Here is a 25,593-nt window from a genome sequence, read left to right on the forward strand (position 1 = left end):
CAGTCTGTGGCTTCACCAGCGGAAGGAAATGTGGCTTGGTTTCAGTGCACCTTGCATGCAGGTACATTTTGGTTTTTTAAGTTTTGCATTGATATTTGTGCCAGTTAAAGTGCTGTATTTTTGTGCAGATACGTGAATGCTGTCCTGTGAGGTACAGCTCGTATCGGCCTTTCCTTCTCTCACGCACTTTGGGGAGAAACAGAGCTGCTAATAATAGTAGCAGGGCAGGCAGCCGCCGACAGGTACGCTGGCTGCCCCAGGGGCTGGAGCAGGCTGGGCAGGACCCGCAGCGCTGCCCACCTCGGGGTGCAGGAGGGGGCATCCTGGGGGTGTGTGAAAATGGGGATCCCTCTGACAGGGCGTGCTGCATCCCCCACGCTGCTGCCCGCCTGCGTGCTCCCCTTGCGCCGGCCGTCGGCCATGCAGGGAGGGAGGGCGTCCCCTGCCCCCAGCAGACTGCGTGGCTGTTTTCTTAACCAGAAATAAAACACCAAGGAGGAATTTTGCAATGTGCCCAGCTCTATGCTTTTGTGAAATGATGTGCACAGACATTTATTATTATTATTATTATTAATAACAATTTCTAATTTTGGAAAGGGAATGGAGGAGAGTTCAGAATTAACAACAGAATTTAGCAGCCCCAGATTAGTCATGTTTCAATCCCCGACTGTAACCTTGCACATGAACTGATTTTATTTAGAATAACTTTGATTTAGCCATAAAATAAGCCATGTGATGTGTATGACAAATTAAAAAAAGGTCTTGACACTAGGTCTGAAATTATTTTTGACACATTCTTGGAGTAGCAATCAGGTAAAAACATTCGAAGAGCTGAGAAAACCATCCAAATGAAATTCAGCTTAAATCTGCAAGTATTGGTGGACAACCCTGTTGTGTTCACCTTGGGGCTGGTTCGCAGGCGTGCTGCTGTTCTGCTGCAATGGCTATCTCTGAGAACATCGTAGGCAGGAAAAAAACCCAGTTAAAATATGTCTTGCATTGAGTCGTTTTACAGTGCTCCGCGGGTTTTGGTCAAAAATGTGAAGGATTTTGGGTACTTTCCACCTTAAATTCACTGTTCACGACTTGGGTAATGATCTCCATGTTAGTGCTGTTCCTTCACAATCAAAAGTCGCTGCCATAAACCCAACCATTTCAACGACTGTTGTCTTGCCCTCCAGAGCAGCACTGGTCCCGGTGATTTGCCCCTCCCAGAGGTAATTCGTTCAAATAATTGTAAACCACGGTTTTATGTTGTTCGGTCAGTGTTTATAGATGTTGGTGTATGCTACTGAGAATGCACGTGGCGGGTGTGAATGGGAGGAATCAATGTGCTCCACAGAAATAAGAACAAGCAGGGTTTGGCTTTGGTTTATCCATGCTGCCGTACTGAGTGCAGCTACTATTGATTTCAGTCCCGCGAGTGTCTGACCTCCTCTGTGCAGCACAACTTGTCTGTCTTCATATTTTACAGCTGAATTTGTTTTGCCTTGTACTTTGCACCCTTATTCCATCACTATGCTACTTGGGGGGGGGAGGGAAATCAATATGCCGTTTGTTAATTAGAAGAGGGAAGACGCTCCAACCCGGGACCAGCAAGCCGCTCTCAGGTGTCTGTGGTGGCCAGCGTAGCCTGGCACTGCTGGGAGATGGCAGTGGCACAGCCAGGGCCGCACCGTCCTCATGCCATCATGGGGCACGGGCTCAGCTGGCCACAGAGTTAGGCAGAAAATCCATGTTTGCTGCCGGTTTTGATTGGCATCTATGTACTGAGGTGGCAGAAAACCTGCTGACTCGTCCAGTTCCGCCAGACCCAGTCTGTGTTCTTTAATGCTATTTAATCCCATGGTCAGCGTCAAATTCCGCATGTCACCTTCCGGCGCGTGGGCCTGCCGGCTCTTGCTGTGTCTGTCACGTGAGCGAGAAGGTGAGGAGACCTCTTGCTCTGTTCTCCCTGAAGTCCGGCTTCGTGCCTCCACACAGGGTCCGTTCGCCGGCTGGGCTGGGGCGGTGCGTCCAACGGCCTGGCTCTTGGCCTGCCGCGGTCCGTTTGCCCCTCTCCACCGGCTTTGGCCTTCCTGGTCAGTGGGACGGCTGCATGGGAGGAACTGAAGCCCTGCGTGAGGGTCGCGGTCCTGTGGGGGCCGGGGGAGCGGGGCGGTCGGAGGGCGGTGGGGTGTCCAGCCACTGCGTGGCAGAGACCGGAGCCGTCCGCTGCCTGCTCTGCAAACGCCCCTGTAGAAAGCAGCACGGGAGCAGCCGCAGTTACAGTGGCATGGCAAAACCAGAGGTGGTTTTAAATTGTTTTTTGTTTTTTGTTTTTTTTAAAAGTAATTATCTTTGTTAACTAACTAGATTTTAAGGTGCTATTTGGCCTTTCGTGTATTACGTTTGTCCCCCACCCCAAGAGCGATATTCCTGCCTACAGGAATGGTGCTCTCATCCTGCACCGTCACTGGCGAACACTTAGGCTGGTTTCAGTTGCTCCCCGTGTATCAGCACCATCCAGACCAACGCCAGGGCTCGTCTCGTGGGGTAGCAGTGGCTGCACGGAGTGATTGTGGGTCCTTCTGGGCAGGTTCCGTCTCCATGAGCCTCCGAGTAACAAACCGCGCATCTCTACCAAGCAGAACTTACAGCCCGGGCTGAGCCCCCGCGGTTTCTGTGCACGGGCCGAGGCCGGGGCAGTGCGGTGTCCTGGAGCTGCACGGGGCTTGAAGCAGCGATTTCCAGCAGTGGCCTGAGAGCTGCGCACCCCGCTGCCACTGCTGCTCATTTTCTGTTCACTTAGTACGCGTCTCTCGGCAAAACAACTCATCACCCCTTTGCTTTTCTGCGTGCCAGTAAAGTCAGCGGTTCCCTAGTCACCTGCCAAAACCTTTGGCTGTCTCCATGAGAGCCGGCTTTTTTCCACTACAAAACCTCGAAGCAAGCAGAGAAGTCAGCGCAGCACAACACCGAACTGTCACATTACACAAAGCTTCACGAGCCCCCTCTCCTTGTGTTTTCTTCTTTATTTTAAAACAGATTAGAAGCCACAGCAGAAGCCTCTCTCCTCACCAGTGCCTGGGCTGACTGTGGAAATTGGGTTACGCGTCCCCTGGGCTGTGCGGGACTGTGAATGAGGAGTGACCTTTGCTGTCCCCTCCTCCATGTCTCAGATGGCTTTTGTGCAGGAGGGGACAAGAAGAAATACCCAAAGTAGGTCGCTGGACACCGTGATGCAAAGGCTTCCACCATGGCCTGATGGATGAGCCCACCAATGAACAGTTGGGTCACGGCGGATCTCCCAGCATGAAGAAGGAAAGCCCTGCTCTGAGCCGGGGTGGCCAGCGTGCCCGGCCCCCCACACTGCCCTGCACCACCTGACATCCGTCCGCTTCCTCCCTGCTGGGCAGATGGTGGTCCTCAACCACAACCAGAGACGAGTTTAAAACCGGGCCCTTTGGCTGCGGCTCCTGCCTCTAATGTATTTTTTAAGGAAGGATTGGAAATGTGTTTCCAAATAGTTCCTCTCTCCCTAAACAGATGCAAGTTGGGCAGCGCGGCCTGTCTGGGCAGCCGTGGTCCAAGCCCAGGAGTTGTCCTTAGCAGTGTCTGGTCCATGGCTGAACGTCTCCCGTGACGCTCGCAGCCCCTCGGGTTCCGGAGCCAGCTGTGGAGGCATGAGCATCACCACTGTGGCTTGGGCGTAAGGTCAGCGGGGAGACCCTCGCCTGTGGCATTCCCCCATCCCTCCTTCTCCTGCTGGAAGAAGTGTCCCCAGGTAGACTTTTTTTATTCTTATTTTTAAAATGGGGAAGCTGGAGTGGTTTTTTTCACCTTGTTTTTCCTGTGAGGAGTGGGAGGGAGGTGGCGGGGTGCTGGCCGAGAGGGCAGCAGGGGCTTCCTGCAGCAGCGGGAGCAGGGTCAGCTACCCTTGACAGCTGCTCAGGAGAATGACACGAGGTTGGTGGCTCTTTGTGGGGGGTCTTCAGGTGCAGAGGGACTTGGGTGAGTTACGGGGATGGTGCTAAGCTGGGGAGGAGCCTGTCCGGGAAACAAGCCCTTCTTCAGGCCGAGGTGGTGGTGGGACCTGACGCAGGGCAGGCTGCGGGTGGCTGGGGGACACTGATTGTTCTCCCTCTGTGTGGAAAGTAAAGGCAGGCTGGCAATCCGTATTAGAAGATGCGGTGGTTTACCCAGAAAAACTACATGCACAGACAGAACTATCTTCTTTATTATATAAAGATACACTATGAGGAACAAACCTGAATGTATACTGAAGCTTGTAATGGTACATGCCAAAAATGTACAGTACTATACATAAAAGTGCATTGTCACAACAGATTAACAGTACATTTCTCTTCCAGAACCGTGAAATTTCCATGTTTTTATTTGTTCTGCGAGAGTGGAAGGAATGCAATGGGAATGCAGCCATACACGAACAGGGGAGGATGCAATGGAAATGCAACAGTACAAGAGCAAGGCTAAAGCTCCTCTAAAATTTAAAGGCACTTTCACATGTACATACTACAGATGTACATTGACACAATTAGGTAACAGTCAACAAGCAGGAAGCTACCAGTACTGCAATTTATCAAACTTGACAGTAAAGGACAATACTGATTGGATTAGGTGTGCAGGAGTTACCCTTTAGTACGTCTGTAGTTGTAGCAGTCTTTCCTGTTACATATCCACTTACTATACTTTTAAGTATCTATAAAAACCATCAAACTACACATTTAACTGTGTGAATGCACTACGTGGATGCACTCACTAAATGCACTGTTTCTAATATTTTCTTTTGCTAAACAATTTCTAATATAAGCATTATGGAGTCCAGTACAGTTATTTAAACATACAAAATTCCCTATGCAATTTAAAGATACAGGTATCCATCTCAATTATGCCAGGTGGGTTAATTTAAAAACGCTAGACTAAAACTGTGTGTAAATGAAAACTGAAATGCCAGTTTGTTCCCCCGGTTCTAGCGAATTGGGGAGCTACTTGAAAACACCCCTGGTCCTGACTGAGTGAACAGCCCCCGTAGACCAGTGCTGGTCTGCAGCTGGGGCTGGCCGCCACAGGCTCTTGCCCTGGCGTTGGGATGGGGCCGGGGGTTCACCGGCCGATGCTGCACCGCCCGCCGCCGTGGGTTCAGACTTTGCCGCTGACCTGGGCGCACATGACACCTGCGGCTGGACTGAGCTGGGTCTGCAAACGCCTGGCGTGGTTTGGCTCTCAGGGGCGGGTCACGGGCTACGTTACACACCTGGGGCTTTGCAGTGCCTATCTACAGGGTGTAAACCCGAGCAGGAGTAAGCTGCTCCTAAATAACAACAGGGAATTACTCCTGTCACCTCAGTAATTACGCCTGTCAAATTTCGTCTCTGCTCTTCCCCTCCCAAACTCACTTGTTTATGTGCAGCGAGTGGTACAGCTTCAAGCTTTCCAACCACAAGATCTTAAATAATATGTGGAAAGACAGGTCTTGAGGCCAGCTGTACCCCTCCAGGCAGACCACAACAGATCTGTTTTTTTTCCCCCCCGTCTTCTTCACTGAAACTATTTTATGGATTGGATGTCGGAAAATATATTCACAGAAACAAAATTATGGCTTACTGTTGCAATGTGCAAAACAGCTGTACACTTAGTTCACGCCTAACAGAGTTTAACAAGAGAGCGCTAAGCAAAGTTGACTCTTCACTCACACAGATGTATGAAAGGTACTGATGTCTATCATCTAAAAAAAAGGGGAAGCGGAGGGCAAAAGTGGCTATGGAAATCTTCACTCGGTTGGAACCCAGGTGGCTGAAGCTCCGCTGTCTGTCCTGCGAGGGGCCTCCCCAGCCTGGCCAGCAGGAGGGCGTCCCTCCTCAGTCCCCACCGGGGACGGGCGCAGCGTGCCGGCACCGAGCAGGGCAGCCAGCGGAGCCAGGGCAGATCCACGCTCTGACTACGACCCCGCAAATCACGGCTTTCACTGGACACGGAGAAACAACGTCTGTGGGATTCTTCGCTGAACGACTGCGTGGTTGATCCTGTCAATCACCTGTCAGCCGGCCCAACAGGTTCACGTACTCCCCAGGGCCTGGCTTGCTCAGCAACGGACTTCAAACGAATTTAGCTTCTGTGAGAAATGCGGTATCAGGGAATGAAGGTTTAGCTTCACGGGAAAAGGTACGCTACTAGAGAGGACAGCAAAAGGAGTTTCTAGAGACTACCCTGGTGATGTGCTTTAGCTGTGACCTGAAGCGCTGCTTTTTATCTGTGAGAGCCATGTGATCTCCAGATCCATCCAGCGCTTGTCTCTCACAAGACTGCCCACAGGAAAGCGAAAGCCAGTTGTGAGGGCTTGGTGGATTTTTTTTTTTGGTGTCATTTAAATAAGAAATGTGGCTTGAGATGACTTAAGACATTCCACACAGACACTTAATCCTCACATGCTAAATTCCAGCTCTTACTAAACTGCTTGAGATTTGGTTTGGTGACCCAGAAACGAGAGGTCCCACCTCCCCTGACCCCCCCACCCCTTCATTTTGTGCAGGATCTCTCACTACGTAGCTACGGTAAGACTGTGAAGTATGGTACAACGTGGCAAGCTGTTTGTGGTCTGTGTTGGTTTATTACAAATGGTGCAGCATCAAGTTTTCAAGTAAGTCTATGTTTGTTTTTTAAAATGATGCACAATTATCCAGTTTTTCTTTTAATTGAAACCATACAAAATACAAATGCCCATGTTAATGTAGCTAGTTTTAGACAATACATTCAAAAACACTGAAAAATAAAGCCTCTCCAGTTACAAACATGAACAAAGGATGTTGTGGAGCCCCGACTTCTATCGTTCATCCATCCCTTTCCCTAGCACGCCCCAGCCGGGCACTGTGGGTGGCTGAGCTGTCTACATTGTGCAAGATTTGTCGGCTGGACCCTGGGAAGGAGGAGAAGGCCCTATGCTAGGATTTGTTTTTGGAAGAACAATAGGTTTTGGCCTAAGAGCAGGAGGTTTCAGCTGCACTCCCATTCTAGGGGCCACCATGGGCTTGAAAGTACTCATGGTGTCGCTGGAAGAACTAGTGCTACGGCGGATCTGGGGCTCGGAGCTCCTCAGAACGACGCTGTGGAGGGGACTGAGTGACTCCGTGGAGGTGGCAGGGGTGGGGGTGTTTTTCATCTGTTCCAAGGTGTCCAACACGACATCGGGAGCGTGCTTTGCCGAGCTCTGCCGCTCCAGCTCACGGAGCTCATTCAGTGCCGTGTTCATCGTCTCCTCGATGTCCTGGGTCAGAGCACAGAGAGAGCGGCAGGTCACTCGAATTGCTACAGAACACAAAGCACCGGAGGAACAGCCAGCGGGAGTGAAAAATGCAGGAGGTGATTTGCCAACCATCCTCTCTTTAACGAGTATTATAGCGCTCAAGCCAATTTCCACCAGATTTATTTGAAAGATGCTGCGATTGACAAGATGACAGCTTTGGCTGGACATCACAAATACTTAACCTGAGAGAATAAAAATTAATCTAAAAAATTTTTTAAAAAATCAGTTAAACTAAAACCTGCAAGCCATTTTATTAAGTGATTGTCAGGACAATGCACTTCTAACTGCGCAGCTTTCTGTCACCTCTTGGGTACTGACAGCTGTGAAGATTTTAGTCCATTGGCTACCTCTCAGCTGACTGCTCCCCTCACCTGGTCCCCCAGGTGTTCAGGATCTGTATTCCCTCATGGGGAGAACAAACCAGGTTTGGTAAGGAGATAAAGGTCGCTTGCCTGTCAGCTCTTCTCTCCTCCTCTTTCTCTGAGTTAAATTTTAAGCAGTAAAAGTTGCAAGACATTGTTCCGTGAGCTTACCTAAGAAATTATTTTTTTCATCAGGGTTTCTGGCACAAATGCTAAAAGAATGCAACAGGACACCAGTTTACTATTTTTCAGTGGTACTGAGATACAACTGAGGTTAAGTATCTGGTACTCCCTGCTTGCTCACAGTAACTTTCACACAGTTTAATCAAAGTTTGACTTCTCTCACTGCCGAATGATCATTAGTCTATGCATCAAAAAAATTAGCTTAAACCAAACAGCACTGTGTGTGGTTCCAGGAAAGTAAATAAATAGCTCATAGTAAAATAAAACAGTAACAACATCTACACTTTCTAACTCTAACACATGGTTCAGCTTTCTGACCCAAGCACGACAGTCCCTTCTACCCCTCGCTGGAAGCAGAGTTTGAAAGCGAGCATCACCAGTACATTAAATTTTAAACCATGAGTACCAGCGTTATTGTAAAATACATTTGCAATCACATTGTACCCTCAGGGTGCCCCTAGTAATCGTGTTGTACTACCCAGACAAACGCACATTCTGAAGACAGCGGTATCTATCCGCTCAAGAGCTGAGACCAGCTCTGTACAACAGATGGGTCTGAGGAGCGGGTGCTCCCGGTTCCATCCCGCTCACCTCTTCACTGCCAGGAATGAGACCAGCGGGTGCTCACACAGGGACAAGGTGGCCCATGATGTATGCAGGCAGCATGTCTCGCACATCTTGTTCTTGGGCACAACTACAAGCATCACATCAACTATACGGTATGAACTATACGAAAATGATGTAAAATCCACAAGACCCTGGAATGTGAATCTGTGCTTCGAAAGGCAATGGTTGCTACTAGCCAGTCAGAGCACTTTGCTGCAAACCGTAATACTGAGAAATAATTGAACACTAATTATATGCAAGTTAGGCCAGGCTTCATCAGAGCACACAGATTTACACAGCTGTTGTAACCATATACTATCCTAGTGCTCCGGGCGGCAATTTCGTTATGGTATAACAGGGAATAATTTTGTTTTATTGCTTCTGCAATGTCTGTTCCCCCTTGTGCTTCTTCTATCCAGGATCCCTTAACGCATCTTCTTTCACCTGCACTCTGTTTAGAAAGCTGCGTAGGACACTGTCCCACACGCACGCTCCTACCAGGGTACGTACTCTGTACTACACTATTGACTGAGGTGAGACCTGCTCTTCAGAAAATCAGAGAGTGACATAAAATGAAAAAGACACAAACCTGAGCTATTGACTCTGGGTCCAGTGGCTTATGGTCATTGAAACCCGTGTACTGACCAGATGATGTAGATCTTCTAATTGGAGGGCTATCAATCTTCTTTAGCGAATCGTGCCTACTGATGTTAGTGAGGCTGCCGTGTCCGGGTCTACGTCTCCTCTCGGGGCTGTCAGCATTGAGGCTGCGATTTTGCAGGAGGGCTCTGGGACTGCAGTGAGTCGCCAGGCTGGCGGAACCCAGCTCCACGGATGAGTTGGAGAGAGGGTGAGGTGGGTGTACTGGGCAGTGACCGTCGCTGCTCCTGCCGGGGCGTCTTAGAGGAGGTGGAGGTTCTGATCTCTTTCTTTGCCTGCACCAATGAAGAAGTGGTTATAGGACAAGTTGAGGTGACCCACCATAAGCACGTGGAGCAGTAATTGCTGTGTTTCCCGAGCTGTGAGCAGCTCTACTGAAAACATGTTATGTTCAAGCTTACCGGCCTAAATACATGTCAGAGTGACGGTCAGTGGGAGAGTTCATGTCCTTTGATGATGACTTGTCCTCAGTTATGGGTCCACTGCTGGCCTCGCTGTCTGCTTTTTGGCTCAGTGTATCTGAGAAAGTATCATCCCTGAGCAGAACACAGGTGGTGAGATGAGAAGTTAGCGAGCTACGTGCGACAGAGAGCATCTTGGCACTCCCAGATTTTAATCCCCTTAAGAAAAGCAGGCATGTTGCAATGCTCTGCAGCCCCTCCATGTCTCCAAAAAATTGCTTATAACCCTTCTGTTTACTGAGCTCTTTACATTTTGAGTGTAACCTTTCTGTCAAGAACTTTGTTATCCTTGGCAAAGCACATGCTTAATACTGTGAAACAAGAGTTCTGGGCTGCATTTCTCCAGCCCTTGCTATTCTGAAGTTAAATGTCAGCAATTGCTACAAAGAGATAGCCAAATTAAAATAGGTGCAGCAGCAGCCATCTCTTAATGTACTGGGAACACATCCATAAACAAAGCAGCTTAGCCTAGTAGTAGCTTTTGATTAAGAGCTGTCAATTCAGGGCAATAAAGACAGAGGCATCCTGCACAGAAAGCAGATGTTTAATCTATCTGAGCCTTCAAACCACTGTCCCGTTTGGAAATCACTTTCTTAATTGCTTCAGTATGTTTCTACATCCCACCAAGAACCTTGTCACATCAGACACTGCTTACATATCCTGCACCACTATGTACTGGTGAGGGACAAGGCCATCAATTCCGTTGTGCCTTCCTTCCCACCAGTCTTCCGATGCTCGGTGATAGAGCAGCAGGGAAGCTCCTTTCTTGAAAGAGAGTTCTCGTGCAGATCTTCCAATGTAGTCAAACTTCGCTATAGCTTCTATGGGCTCACACTCTGGGTAGGGAGGGAAGAAGAATGAATATCAGTTTCCACACTGGCTTATCTGCTCATTTTGGTTTCATAAAACCCATTCATTGCATTTTCTCAGTGCTCATTCTTATTGAGCAAAGCTGACAGAGATCAGCTGTGCTCAGGCAGACTTCAGGCAGTAGTTACAACATGCCCCTTACAAAGAAACACAATCGATCTGTGCTCCAAGTGTGAAATATCTAGGTTGCTCTGCAAGCTGCAGAAAACATCACAGCGTACTCAAACGTTACGATGGCTGCTGCTGGGAGAGAGGCCTCTGCCTCCTGCTGCAAGGGCTCCTTCTTGGCTGGGGAGTGGGACGGAGGCCAGGCAATGAAGATCTCCGAAAACAAGATGAACAAACCCAGATGAATAATCAGAGGTCTGAGGAAGCAGTGAGATAAAGGAAAAGCGAACGGGAGTGCTTCAACATCCACAGCGGCAAGGGAAGGAACACAGGGTTTCTCTGCGTGTGAGTAGGAATGCTCTGCCTCACTGGGCGATGAAACTTCTGTCTTTTACGTGACGAGCGTGCAGACCTAGTGAAAACCCAGTGTTTTACACAACCCTGAAGCCTAGTGCTTTAATCTGGTTCCTCAGCACCCTCTGTGAGCGAGGCAGACGGCTCCAGGCCGCCTAAGGTGACTCCTCGGCAGGGGCAGTCCCTGTGTGGACTGAAACAGCTCTGCCTGCTCCGACGCCCCGAGTTCCTCTGGTTTCTGCAGGGGACGCTGGTATTTTCAGAAGCCAAACACTGGTTACGGCAGTCCTGGCTAATCCTCTGTCAGCATGCTGGTAAATTCAGCCTTATGCTGGTAATGGACTCCACCCTGTAACCTGGGCTTGGGTCAGAAGCCCTGCTGAATATCTGCCTGCGGGTACCTTCAGAGCCGTGCCTGGGCATCAGGGATACAGCTGTGATCTTAACAACCTCTAGCGTCTTCTGCACAAAAATAAAAGCACCTGAGCTCAGACAGATGAAAATTTGTCATCACAGTCTCAAAACATAAGGAAAAACCTGCAAAATCCAGGTTTAAAAACCACACACTTTGTTGATTCCAATGACTCAGAGTCCTCAAAATGCCAAATTTCTTGACATATTTAGAGCAATATTTCGATGGAAATTAACATCTGGGCTAATGACTAGCATGGCAACTTTCTGTCTGGTGCAAATTAAAATTGCTAAGGTTGTAATTCCCCAAAGAACCAGGCTGGTAATGAAAGCCACTGTCCCTTTACGACAACATTTTGCACAGGAATGTCTTTTTAAAATTAACTTCATCCTGCGGCATGAAAACATAATGATAGCACCTTTATTCAGGTTATAGTTTGCAGCTGTTTTTTTTAATAACTTGCCCCGACTGCAGCAGGCTGTCTTGTGGTTTGTTGCTGCTGCAGTCACGCTGAGAGCTGCCGTCAGTGATGAACTGCAGGGCGTTTAGCAGTTACAAACGCAGAAACTTTCCAGAGATGGCACACAGTGGCAGTGGTACGGGGAATTCACTCTCACAAATGCAAAAGTAATGTACGCTGGCAGAAATGACTTCGATTATATGAACGCAAACAAGAAGCTAGCAGTAACAGTATTAATTCCTGAAACCGTGTCGCTGCTGGATAGCTCGCTGGCGGGCATTCCCTGATGGGTGGGAGGGAAGCGATAGGTTTCCTGGTTTTATGTTTTTACGCAAATAAAATGTGAAGATGACATAGAAAGAAACGTTCTGGAAAACTTTAGTGCTGGTATACGTATTAGTGATATATTCTAATACACAATCTTGTTTGCATTTCTAGGTACTCTAGCTACAGTCTATCTCACAGAAAGTACAGATGTGACAAAGTAACTATAGGCATGGAAAGACATTATTGCCAAATGAAGAGAAGTAAACTTAAACATGCCTGTTTATCTTGCATCATGTTTAAGAGGGCAAAATTGACTTGAATGGCAACAATGTAACACTGATGAAAGAATGCTGATTTTGCAGATATCACACATGTTTCTTGTGGAATTTGTTTTAAGAAGGTGTTACTGGGATCGGGCAGGACTGAAAAGGAGCAAAGGTTTGTATGAACACACTGCTCCCAGACTGCAGGTAAGTTATGGGTTATGGAAGAGCAGGTCAAGAATTCAGAAGCAAAAGCTCACGGTTTCAGCGAGCCAGTCACTCGCTCACGGGTAATACCTTAAAATGCAAAAAAACCCCCCAACCAAACAAAAACCCCTGCACAGTAAGCAAGAAAATACCAAATTTTCTGTACGTATTTTCCTTTAACATTCTCAGAAGTTAACTGATAACGGTCACAGGTAGTGGACTGATTGATAAACCCCTACACAGATTAGCTATGGGATTTCCCATTTCTCTGCTGATTTCAACAGACCATATAGTATCCCACATTTGAGTATACAGGTCTTTTTATTTACAAATTAATGGACTAGAAATAGTCCTATGCCCCTCAGCGGAATTACACTAATCTAAGCGTGGTGCACGGTGGGAATCTGCTTTTTGTGTCCTTTGATTGCCTGCAAGACTCCCACACGTTCCCAGAGGTCTGAAGGAAGTGGCCCCACTGGAACTGGCTGTATGAATGGGTGATGTACCCATAAAGGATGTGACTTTTGAGACATGTTTGCTAGATTGCCTGGGTAACAAATCCCACCTCCTCAGGGAGGAGTGCCCACTAGATCTCACGCAGTTTTCTTAATGGAACTAAAAATAAGCTCTGACAGGTTTTACTGTTTTGAAAGGGGCATTTTATTTGTTTGAATGTTGCTTTTACATGGAGAGAACTTTCCTACAGCAAACAGTACTGAGATTGTACTTAAACAGCAATTCACCTTGTTACAGGTCAAGCCTTAACAGTTAAAACCAAAGTACCATGACAGTAACTCTAGAAATAAATGCATTTTGAAATGCTAAACCGTTTAGTATCAAGGTCACTGAATGACAGACAAGCATTTCCAAAAAAGCAAAGGTGATGAAAGATAAATTTGGGATACTGAATGTCTAATAGTAAAATTGACAGCTCGGAGGAAAATGTAATTGCACTGCTCTGTCCATACCTGGGGGCATTCGCCTATAATAGCAAGAAGTATTTGATGACATACAAGATCTCACCAGCTATCATCTCTAGTGACTCAAGCAACGGTATGAAAGTGAAAAATTAGGACAAACTGAAGAACTGTGGGAAAAGCTTCCACTGCCTGGAAGAGCAGAAAGGGCAGAAGAAACATAAGTGCTAATTTTAATTTTGGGATCGGAGTGCCAGCTGTAGTACTAACCTCCCTACAGAGGTGATGGCACTGAAGTGGCACTGTGCTGCAATCTACGCCTCAGGGCACAAGGAGCTAAGGAGAAGAGCATCCCCTGAGCTTTTTTTTGGGGGGGGGGGGGGGGGTTTGCTGTTGCTCTGCTCTTCCTCAGGTCCCCCAGATGTACCCTGGCTGCCGGGAATAGAGTCCGTCCTTGAACTCCCTGCGAAGGTGCTATCTCCTGGTGTGTTGCCCCTGTCCTGCACCACACCAGAGAACGGCTGCTCTGCAACTTCGAAGCCCTGTCCTCAGGACAGCAGTTCGCTGACTGGGGAATGGCAGAAGCAAAGAAATGTTGCAAGGTGTTGACAGAACAGAATTTGGTAAAATGTTGATCACAGCATGCACTATTGAAAAGCAGGAAAATTACTATGTGGGGACACAGCAATAACTTGCAGCCTTACGTGTACCTGTAATTTTTGTTTCCAGCAGAACTAGCATCTCAGCTTTCACCCTATGTTTATGAGATATCTATGAACAGTACGATATTAATTGTATGTACGTTTTCCCAGGAGAAACCCATCTGTTTGGCTTCCTCAGGAAATTCTCTCCTACTTCCTTTGAAAACAGACCTAGTCACCTTTTCCATATGCCTTCAACAAGAATAAAAAATCTCCAGCACATTGAAGGTAAAGGAAATATGCCAAAAAAAACCTGCTTCAGCAAAACATCAACAATATCCTTTGAATCTTTACTGCAGAGGTACTTTCAGGTAAAGGTTTTTCTGCAGCAAAATCACAGACAGATTTTTTGGTGCCTCAGCTTGAGTACAAATGTTCTGAACCTCACAAATTAAATTTCATTTCCAGATTTAGGAGAAAGAAGAAACTTAGGTGTTTTCCTTAATAGGGATACCTTCTGCACATTGAAAGAAGACTGAAAACACTACAGTAAAATGCATCTCCTTCCCTCTTTCTTTTCCAGTGATCAACAGAAATATATGAACACCATTAACCTTAGGGAAAAAAAAGCCATTTACATGCTCAAAATTAAGCAGTTATGAAGTATTTATATGCTCAGTTATAAGTTCCAGTCTTCTTTTACCCAAGCTACCAGATTTTACCTCTGCAGACATAATTTATTTTTTTATTTTTAAGAAGTCTTGATGTTTTCTAAACTGTAGGTAAACATCCCATACACTATTGAGCCAGCCCCTGCAGATGGGTTTAGTCTAGTAGGCACAGAGAGATTCACTTGTAGTTTAGCTTTATACAGCAAGGAATTCTTATAACAACAATAATAAAAGTAGGAAAATAAAAGCTTTTGCTTTTGATCATAGTCTCTGGCTTATGTTTCAATAACCTTGTAATTCCCGTGGGGTTAGCTGCTTGGTCTTCTGTATGTGCACAACACTTTAGCATAAAACTAATCGGACTTTCAATATTAAAAATAGCATTTATAGAATCTGCTTCTTCCGTCTCCTATCAGAGGGAAACACATAGGTACCACATGTGTGATCAATACAGCAACAATGCTGTGCCTCTCTCTCTCTCCCCCCACATATAGCTGGCAGTGATTCATCCAGCTTATAATCAATAAATCAATCACATTAAGCCCCCCAAATACTCCAAACCCTTTAGCAGAAGCTTATTTTTTTGTCCATCACAGCTTAATCAATGACTCTAATGAAGTTCAATATGCAAACTGAAAAATTCTCACCTATTCTTGTATCTGGTGTCAAGACCATTTTTTAAAAGGAACTGTCCAAAGAACAAACACATGAATGTACGTGCAAAGAGATGGTGAATGCATTTAATTTAAGTCCTGTAACCTACATTAGAAAAATGTCCTATTATAATGAAAAGCTGTAGCCATGGGGAAAAAAAAAAGGGTTGGAGCTTGCCGGCTGGGAACTGAAGGCTAACACTGTTTTGTATGTGATTCAGGCTTGCCAATCGTTAGCTTTGCAGCGGTATTTCCCTAGATTACAAAATTTTTGTGGTAACAATTATTTTGCTGTAAACAAAAATGTCTGCCTCCTTTTGGCATGGAATTAATTTAAAAGGTGCGATGCGGCAACTAGAATTAAATTGCTGACCAACCTGACAACCAAAAAAAATATGTCCTGAGCAGTCAATCTTTTAACAGAACTTGGTCCTGTTGCTAGCTATACTCCTCAGGGTTTGCCTCCACCAGCGACACAGTCAGAAGACAAGTAGGACCATAGCAGGAATGTAACACTGTCATAGTATCAACGCAGTGGTGGGGGGTGGAGCCCATGATTATTGAGGCACACTATGTGACGCCATGGTCCTGCTCCTCTGGATCCCGCTGATGTTTTCATCTTTCCTAGGCATGGTTTTAAAGTGACTGCTGTTGATTGCAGCTGAAAAGCTGCACCACTTCTCCACACCCACTCGGGCCTTTATCTCTCAAGTCTGGTCATGAGACCCCAAAGTTGGCCCCAATATATCGAATTTCATTGGTTGTGCTTTAAATGAGAGACAGACAGACTTCTTCAGCTTCCACTCCTGCTTCATACCTCCAACGGCAGGAATAGCTCTTATGAAGTACAGCTATACTCTCTTGGAAAAATTAAGTGCAGTTAGGAGTTTGCTCACACCATTTAGCGGAGCTGTGTTGTAGAAAGATGGTGGGTTTAGCTCTACAGAGCTGCTCAAGAGGAACCCACGTGCAGGCTGCATTGTAAAACTGTCAGTATTCCCTACTGCGGGTGCAGGCATGGGTATACACCCCAGGCAGAAGATTGACATTGACTTCTCTCCCATCCTCAGTTCTTCCCCCTCCTGTGATGCCTGCCCACCCAATTGTCACTCCTCTCCAAGCAGCTGAGCTGATAGACTCTGCCTGCCACGGTGACAGACTCTGCCTGCCGCTCCTCACCACGGCAGAGGGAAAGAGACAGGCAATCTGCCACTGACAGCTTGTCTACGTGACAAAGCAGACAGGTACAGCTAGAGTGGAACTATTGTTTACATTGTTCTATGTGCAATGGGACCAGTGTAGCCAGGTTTCCTATAGATACACCTTCCTGTTCCCCTTCCCGATGGCAATTGTCCCAGCTCCTAATCAGTATCCCTTATGACATCCTTTTAAAAAAAACAAAACAAAAACTTCACTGCTGTAGCTCTTTTCCTCCCTTTTCCCCCTCTCTGTCTCTTTTCCTCCCTCCACGCCTCCTCTGAGATGGACAAGCAGCAGCTTTTGTTTCTGCTGGTGCTAAGCACACATGTGCTGGTTGCTCTGTCCAGGATGCCTGCTGGCCAGATATGCAGTGAGCTCACACTGCAGCTCTTCTCTACAGGGAGCATTATTCCCAATCCTTCACCTCTAACTGGCCACTAATTGTCAGGTAAATGGTAGTTATTTAACAATTTTGACACCTCTTCCCATCTGCTACATTTGCTTGAAACTGGGCAGAAGTTACTGGGAAGGACATCTGAAGGATGGTCCAACTGAAATATGTCACAGTCAGATACAGCTTTAGGACAGCTGGCTAAAAAGAGTTGAAATAATAGAGATGCATCAAATTTTTCATGGCTATCTATCCCACCCAGAAGTGTCAGAATATATGTGATTAATATTTATAGCAAATGACTACTGTTCAGAAGTTTCACTGAGTGGGTACACACATGTTTGTCAGTAGTTACAAATCCTTTAGATGGGACAGCTTTTAAATTCATCTCAAAATAGAGCCCACTGAACGGCAAATATCCCTTAGCTGAAATGTTTAAAGACAAGCTTTTGATAAGTTTAGTTTTTGCAGAGAAAAGATCAAAAGTCACTAAAAATGTAACATTATATCAGAAAATAATATGTGCTGACTGAAATAGTTTCTCTCTTGCCCTTCCTGTGACTGAGCAAATCATGAGAGAACAGGGAAACAGCTGGTCAAACACAGATGAATCGGAGTGAAAAAGCACACAGAGATTAAAGATGCCGGCTTTGCCACAGAACACCAGGACTGAAATCCCCTTCTTTCAAATAAGGCAGAATCAGGAAAGGAGGAAGGTCTCCCGCATGAAACACCTGTAAAACTTACTCCCATCAAAGGCACAGTAATGTAGCAGACATACCGTCCTCACTGGTATGGGGCTCTGTACTAGCATCCTGGTCCACTTCCTCCAGCGTACCGTGCTCGCTGTACGGGCTGTCACTGAGGGGAAACAAAAGGTTGAGCAGAGAGAGAAACCACACATATCAAAAATATGCCACCCCTATGAGGTTATTTAAAATTATTCTTATAATGTTATAAAGTTACGTGCAATATAATTCTCATGATGTGCTATGAATAAGCAATTACTGAAGAAGCCTACACACCTCTTCTTCAAACAACATCTTCAGTCATTAAGAAGTTCCCAGAACCTTCCAATCCTTTCATTTATAAAAAGTGTGTGTGTTTTGCTAAGAGAGGAAAGGAGCAGGAGGAAGGCATCATAAGCTGAAATTTGTTAAGGTGGTTCACAGCCAGAGAGCCAGTTTCCTACCTGGCTGTGTGCTCTGCACACCACACCTGGAATTCTGGCTGCGTCTGGCTGAGCACAAGGGTAGCTGCCTCCACAAAATGTTGTGGGGAACATCATCATAATTGCCTGTGCTTCATGTTTTTTCACTTTACTATATGAACCTAAATGCTCTTCTCATTTATCTTCATACTTCTATTGTGTGTGAAAGTAATTCTGCATCACAGGGTTTATCCAGACAACCAGCCTAACGATTCCGTTAAGCAGATAGAAAGGTAATATTCTGACTTACCAGTAGTCATCTCCAGCCATGCATTTTTCATATACTGGTCCATCAAGTTCTTTAGCATCTGGAAAAATAGCCTCATGATGGATGATGATAGTTTTGATTATCTCATTCACATGTGCCTGACAAGACACCTGGTCTTGTATGTCTGGAACGGGCATCAGGGTTGGCCCGAAACAAATGGCCAGGTTGTACGGATCCATCATGTTCTCATCACTGTACTGCGAAAGGCTGTTATAACAGAAAAATCAAGAAAAATTGACTTTTCCACCGCGACTAACCTTATTCTGAAAACTGGAGAAACTTTATTTTCCATCACAACTTAGAGATTTCCTGTTCTCCTTGACACTTAATCCCACATAAAGTAACAAAACAAAAAGGGGATTTCTTCAATAGGCTACATACATTATAAAGTGAATTTATAGCACACATATGTAGGTATATGTATGTGTTCCCACACTACTGTGTTCAGTGTACGCTGACCTAATGGGCTAATGTAACTGCATCAACTGCTGCTGCTGCTATCCCATCAGTGCTTATCCTTGGAGGCCCAAGTGGACGGGATCCAAAGTGGGTATACACACCTATTATTTCTCCTTAGACCTTGATGCATCTCTCCCATCAACTGGCTAAGTAATTCAGGCAGACTGAATTGTCTTCTGGAGGCAACCAAGCTCCTGGATCTTGCAAAAGCTCTTGTGACTTCTGGTTTCTGTTTTTACCATACCACCTAAAATCCCCGAGCACCTTGAATTCTGCCCACAAACTTCCACAAGAGTTTCATTTTGGAAGCGACCAAACAAAAGGCTTTGATTGTTCTTACTAATCAACTTTTGCAAGCTCTCCTTTTCCTCCAGAAAATGCAACATTACTAGTTTTCAGTTTTGGTTTTGAATGAAAAGTTGCTATTTATTCCCTTGTTTAAAAGTATTGACATTTCTAGTGGAAATGCTGGCTTTTCAGTGGTTCTGTGCAGGCCCAGTTAAACCGAACCTGAAGCGCTGGGATGCCTGTTACTTCAGTGCTGTTCTGCAGTCTGAAGCAGCATAATAATTATGATGTCTGGTTGTTTTTAGAAACAACATCATATTCCCTTTAGAAAGGGAATTTTAGAGAGTGTTTTCCATGTACAAACTGAAGAGGCAAACCTTCTAAATGACTCCCCTCATAACTATCTTGTAAAACTAATCACGTTCTCCCCTTTCTTGTGCCGTGATTTATTATCATGTCCTTGTGTTAATTGGAGACGTCTTGTTCTACTGGTTTATAAGCTGGTTCAGCATTTACATGTGTGCAAGGATGTGTAAAAAAGATCATAACTATCATTGTGAAACACGTGAAGTTCTGCTGGTGGCCGGTAACATGCAGTGCTCCTCAGGGCCCAATACTGGGGCTGACACTGTTCAACATCTTCATGAATGACCTAGACAAAGGGATGGAGTGCACACTCAGCCAACGTACAGATGATGCCACACTGTAGGGAAGCAGTAGATACGCTAACGGTCAGGGTTACCATTTAGAAGGACCTTGACAAGATGGAGGAATGGAGGAATGGGGATTTCATCAAGTTCAACCAGGATGAATGCAAAGTCCTGCTCATGGGATGGAATAATCCCACGTATTATTACAGTCTGAAGCTGACTGTTGAGTAGCAGCTCCCAAGGAAAAGCACTGGGAAGAGCACTTCTCGAACAAGAAGTTGGACGTGATTCAGCATTGTGTCCTCCTGCAAAGAAGGCTAGTTACATGTGGCTATATTAGAAAGAGCAAAGCCAGCAGGTCAAGGGAATTCATTATTCCTCTTCCACTTGGTGCTCGTGAAGCTGCACATGAGGTACTGTGTCTAGTTTTGAGAGAATGACAAACTGGCACAAGTTCAGAAATGGACCACTGAGATGGCTGTGGAGCTGGAGTATATGGGTTATTAAGTGAAGAGAACTGGGTTTGTGCAGCCTTTAGAAGAGAAGGCTATTGGAGAATCTAGCTGCAATCTTCTACTATCAAAAGTACAAACAAGAGTGAATCAGACACAGGTGCAGAGCAAAGGGATGGGAGGCAACAGACACAAGTCACAGCAAGGGATATTCCAACTGGAAGCAGGAAAAAAATTCTTCACTGTAAGAGTGACCAAGCACTGGGACTGACTGCCCAGAGAGGCTGTGGATTCTCTGACCTTTGAGGTTCTTGACTAGACAAAGCCTTGAGCAACTTGATCTAACTTTAGAAGGTTTGAGCAGGAGGCTAGACCAGATGAGGTCTGCCATGAAGTCAAATGACTTCATGTGGCCAAATAGGCATAATTGCAAACACAAAAATCAGAACTAGAATTGCAGAAAGTCAAACTATGGGAATGTTCTTCTTGTGGATGCACCAGGAGCAATTTGCAGGCAGTAAGGGATTTAGCCTGCTTTCAGAATTGCATTCCTGTGGAGAGCACAGATGTAGCTAACACAACCATGTGACAAGCACAACCTCTCTGGTTAATCTGTATGTCTAAGCAGAGGAGAAGTTGTGAGATAAGCCTTTGAGACGTTTACACAGTGTCACTTTTGGAGGATGAATTCATGTTTCAAATGAATGGTTATTTTCATAAAACTTCCGATCTCTGTGCCTCTTTTAAACGTTGCTTGAAAGTGGTTCAGAAATTACCAGAAGAAAGGAAATGGGAGCAGCTGTAAATACAGGCACGCACACATAACCTGGCTCCAAAGACGCTGTTTCTATAGGAACAGACAGGGTGGATGAAATGGGGAAGGTCACAAAGACAGAATAAATCAGCAGAGGGCAAATTCAGGAAAAAAAGAGGAAAAAAGCAGTATGAAACCATATATAACAGGAAACAGACAATATGGCAGCAGAAAGAGAAAAGACAGAACCAGGGCAAAGTGCACAAGAAACAAGGTTTTCAGTGAAAATATTGGGGTCAGCAATGCCAAAGAGAGCTGTGCAGGACTGGAGGGAGAAACACAGTGCCATCGCCCGACCCATCTCTTATTTTCTGTTTGAGAATGAAGAAATTTTTCTGGGATGATGAAGACACGAACACCACTTTCCCGTTCTCAAGCAGCCCTCCTTCCAGCAGCTGCCTGTCTTTTGTGATGTGAGAACCAAGCTACTTCATATCAAAGCATACGCAGGGGATGTATGTTCTCTCTACTGGCAGCCCAATTACCAGAAAATAGAAGTAGCAACACAAAGTTTCACCCTGGCAGTGCCTAGCATCAAACAGGTAGCTTGTAACATCTGTGCTGCTTGAATATACTGTTAACTTTTCCCATCAGGAGATTAAAATCAGCTTGAGATAAAGAAAAAACTTTTTTACTTTTAAATTATGTAAACTACTTTTAATGTAGTAACAGTATGTATTTGCTTGGGTTTTTTTATCAGCTGATTTTGTTATCAGCTTTAATGGTGTAGCCCACACTCCCCATTTCAGACAACACTTTCATCTGTATTATTACAACCTTGCTGAGTTTTGGACAAATGGAATTTAAATTGAAATGAAAACCGGTGTTTTCCTTCTATTTTCATTGCCAATTAGAAAATAATCTTTTGTGTTAAATGGATCTTAAATGTAAATTCTACCTAGAGCATGAGTAAACCCAAAGAACTTCATTTACCAGCAGAGGAAGGCAGACAAAGATACAATATGTAATTGGGGAATTATAAAGCACTTACTGGTTGAGGAAGGCGAAGAGGTATCTCATCACTATAAGGACCGACCTGGGCAAAGTAAGGAGGAGTTTGCGGATGTGAAGAGCCCTCTCATAGAGATTGTCTATTCCTGCAAACAGAAGAAAGTATTTTAATTTCCCTTTCATATGATGGTCTAAAATAGCATTCAGTTTACTCAGTTTACTTCTGCTCTTTACCATCACATGTCCCTAGCCAATATCTTCTCATTTTGGCCTATTAGAAAAATAAGATCTAGAAGTCCTTCTCCCTCTCATTAAAACCACACAGTTTAAAAGTACTATCTTTAAACATAAGAAGTCACAACTCTGCTTAAGTCAAACTCTGGCCACTTGCTGAGCTAGACAGCTCACAAAACCACAGTATCAGTACATAAATAACTTGAGGAAACTAAGGAGACATGTTTGCCATCAGTTTCAGATACAGATTCATTCTCTTTATTTGAATGTTCATATCGGATATAATATCCGATACAATTCGACATAATCACCGAGTTTCTCTGGTAAATTTTCTTAACCAAATCCCTACTCTCTAGATAGCAAAGTAGGAGACAGGCCTTATGTTTTATGGTTTGTAAGCAACAAGCACAAAGATCACATGTATTTTCCCAAATGATTTTATAGCAGTCCACCAAAATCCTTCTGAAGTGAGCAAAACATGGTCAGCTTAATAAAGGTATCAGTTCCTAATGTCTTACAACAAGGCTGCATTATCTTCTATGTTGGTCAGAAAGATTATGTGGCTGCAAGTGGGGTAGTGATGGGATAAAAGCATAAATTGTTTTTCAAAATAAATAATATCTCAGTTTTTCACTCAGTGTGTTTTCTGTGTAAATGACACTGCTAGAAACAACCTAAAATTTCAGCAATGCTTTTTATGTCAGCCAAGAAAGAATGCTGCAATTAACAATATCTAGGGGAAGTCTTAGCAGACTACATGAGAAATACTGTCCAGTGGCACTGAAATGGATATTACAAAATTTGGAAATGAGAAACAGGAGCTGATTCCAACAGCTGAAAAGCCATTTGTACCACAAAATGTGGTATTTAACAGTACACATTTAAAATAATTACTTACATAAAAACATGCTAACTGTAAACAGTTCCTGGTGTCTGTTTGTGCTCTTTGGTATGGCTATTTCTACCAATCAGCATTTATTTGTAGATGCAAAATGTGCGTTGGCTTATGTTTCTTAGTAGAACTGGTGTCTAGTAATTAGTATTTTGGTACCAAGAACTAAGCATAAGCGGAGCATGTTGACAGCAAGACTTCTGTTAACCAAGCAGAAGTACTATAGTTCACTAGGAAATGCCAGTGTAGTAAACCAGGGGGGAAAACCTCTTCTCACATCTGCATTTACAGGAGATTCCACTTGCTCAGCATCACCAGTGTGCTGGGGAACAGAAGATTCTGGGATGGGGTAAAACTTTGCTGCTTGAGAGTTTCTGCAGAAGAAGAACAGGCCATGACCGCTTGCATGAAAGAAGTCCATTTGGACTCTGGTATCCACTGCGGCAGCAGCAAAGCAAAACTTCTGCAGGAGGTAAAAACCTATTCCCTAGCAGAGCAGCTAGAGGCTGGAACGGTGGCCCCAGTGAGCTGCCACAGAGCCCGTAGGGAAAAGGACTGCTGACAAGTTGTGCAATTTATAACCTAATAAGTCACACTGAACCCGAACTATAGCTGAAAATCAGTTCAAGCCATTACACTTTCTCAAGTGGCATATGGGACCTGAAATTTATTTTTATGTTTCTGTTAAATGCGGACTGCATGAATCCAGAAGAAGTATTTCTGATTACTGGCGAAGAATCGGAGTCCATGGCAGGGATGTGCTAAGCCTGGGAGCTGCTTGCACAGTGAGGATTTGCAGAGCAACCACAATTCTCCTCTCCCTTTCCAGTGCATACCGCATCTCGGAGACACCAGTGCTCCGTACCTCCACTTCCGCACTGTAGTGCCACACTGCTGCTCTGCATGCCCTACAGACACCAGTTTTAAGGCCTAAATCAAGCCACTCTCAGTGGAAGAAGACTGCCTGTACCTTTTCTGCAGAGCGGGGTGGAGGGAGGAAGGCCCAAAGGCGCTTTGGTTACGTCTTTCAGCACTCCCACCTCCGCAGCACTGCTGTGGCACAGCTCCTCTCCAGCCTTTCCGCCCTGGATATGGGAAGCTGGAGGGAAGCTGTGACGCAGCACTGGGGCTTGCCTTCTGCGTTACAGCCTTTCCCAGCTAATGCCTGTGCTGCAGATCTGCCTCTTCCAGCCGGTACTGGAGACCAGCCCTGGACCAGGTTTAGCCATCGCTAAACTCAAATCAGACCCAGGGAATGCACTGGCCGGGCTCCCAGGAGGGTCCAGAGGCTCCTTCCAGCAGTGTGCTGCCTACGCTTATGCAATAGCTCTGTCTGAACTAGTGAGCTAGACCAGGATGGGGCACAGTCGTGAACACGGGCAGGCAGCTGGCACACAGCAGTTATCACAGTCTCCAATGTGCTTGTGGTCTGTGCCAACCACAACTCTTTCAAGGAGTTCTCAGACCTGGTTCACAGGATGTGTGAGCCAGGAACGGGTCCCACTAGGCAGCACAGACACGGCGGAGCAGGTCCAGAGAGACTGGCTGTATGGCCACGTGTTGAGCTATCCCAGCTGCCCTACTCGGAGCACTTAGTATTAAGTACTAGAAGGTCACTTCTATACTGAAGCAGTTACAAGCTATATATGCTGGAATGAGGTGTGTGTATTTCCAATACCTTCCCGGTAACCCAGTCCCAGTCTCCATGAAAGCTCCTTTATTGAAAACCCAAACTATTGCCAAGTGCTAAATTCGTGTGCTTTCCATGCACGTTACTTCGCAAGGCTTCTTTTTCTTTCTCAGCACTGATTTGATTTAAAGGAGGTAGGTAAAAATGTCATGTATTTGTGTGCTGCTTTTAAATGAGGAGCCAAATTTCATTGTTGCTTCTGTGTATGTAGCACATGAGTGTTTGGGTACACAGGAAAGATGGAATGAATATAGAGCGATCTTTCTGCATCCAGGCAGAAAGAACTTGCAGCTCTGCTGCTTCCCATGCAGAGGGAAGAGAAAGCATTGCTTTGCCTCCACTGGCTTTGCTGAAGAGAGCCTCGGGGCAGAACGGCCGTCCAAACTACTAGCTGGCTGCTGCGGGGAACCACTGACAACCCCAACATTGCAGAAAGCTGGCTGTGTCTCCCCTCTCACAGCACCTCTGTTGGAGGCCCTCTTTTCATTAGTCTGATTTTCAGGAACTGTAATTAGCCCTACCTCAGCACCCGGTGAGGTATTATCCATTTCTCAGCTAAGAAAACTGAAGTACTGATATTACATGACTTGTCCTAATAATGCAATTAGCTGCCAAGCAGAAATAGACATCAGGGGATTTGAAAACTGGTTCATTACTCTAATGATACGATGAGACTCATATTCCCAAACACAAGCAACA

At 45.5% G+C, this 25,593-nt stretch overlaps 1 protein-coding gene across 2 annotated transcripts in view; it reads right to left on the reverse strand.

The window, feature by feature from the left end:
• Positions 1-4,203: 4,203 nt before the first annotated feature.
• The window catches only part of SRGAP1 (SLIT-ROBO Rho GTPase activating protein 1), a 151,626-nt gene continuing 130,236 nt past the window's right edge, over positions 4,204-25,593 (reverse strand). For both annotated transcript variants that reach the window (XM_075428406.1, XM_075428407.1), the window contains exons 16-22: positions 22,119-22,224; positions 18,447-18,671; positions 17,768-17,847; positions 10,228-10,408; positions 9,513-9,647; positions 9,041-9,386; positions 4,204-7,261 (exon numbers count right to left, since the gene is read on the reverse strand). In XM_075428406.1, coding sequence (XP_075284521.1) covers positions 6,884-7,261; positions 9,041-9,386; positions 9,513-9,647; positions 10,228-10,408; positions 17,768-17,847; positions 18,447-18,671; positions 22,119-22,224 — 1,451 coding nt within the window. In that variant the 3' untranslated portion in view covers positions 4,204-6,883. The remainder of the gene's footprint in view (positions 7,262-9,040; positions 9,387-9,512; positions 9,648-10,227; positions 10,409-17,767; positions 17,848-18,446; positions 18,672-22,118; positions 22,225-25,593) is intronic.

Source organism: Opisthocomus hoazin, chromosome 8, assembly GCF_030867145.1.
Source record: "Opisthocomus hoazin isolate bOpiHoa1 chromosome 8, bOpiHoa1.hap1, whole genome shotgun sequence".
Classification (NCBI taxonomy): Eukaryota; Metazoa; Chordata; class Aves; order Opisthocomiformes; family Opisthocomidae; genus Opisthocomus; species Opisthocomus hoazin.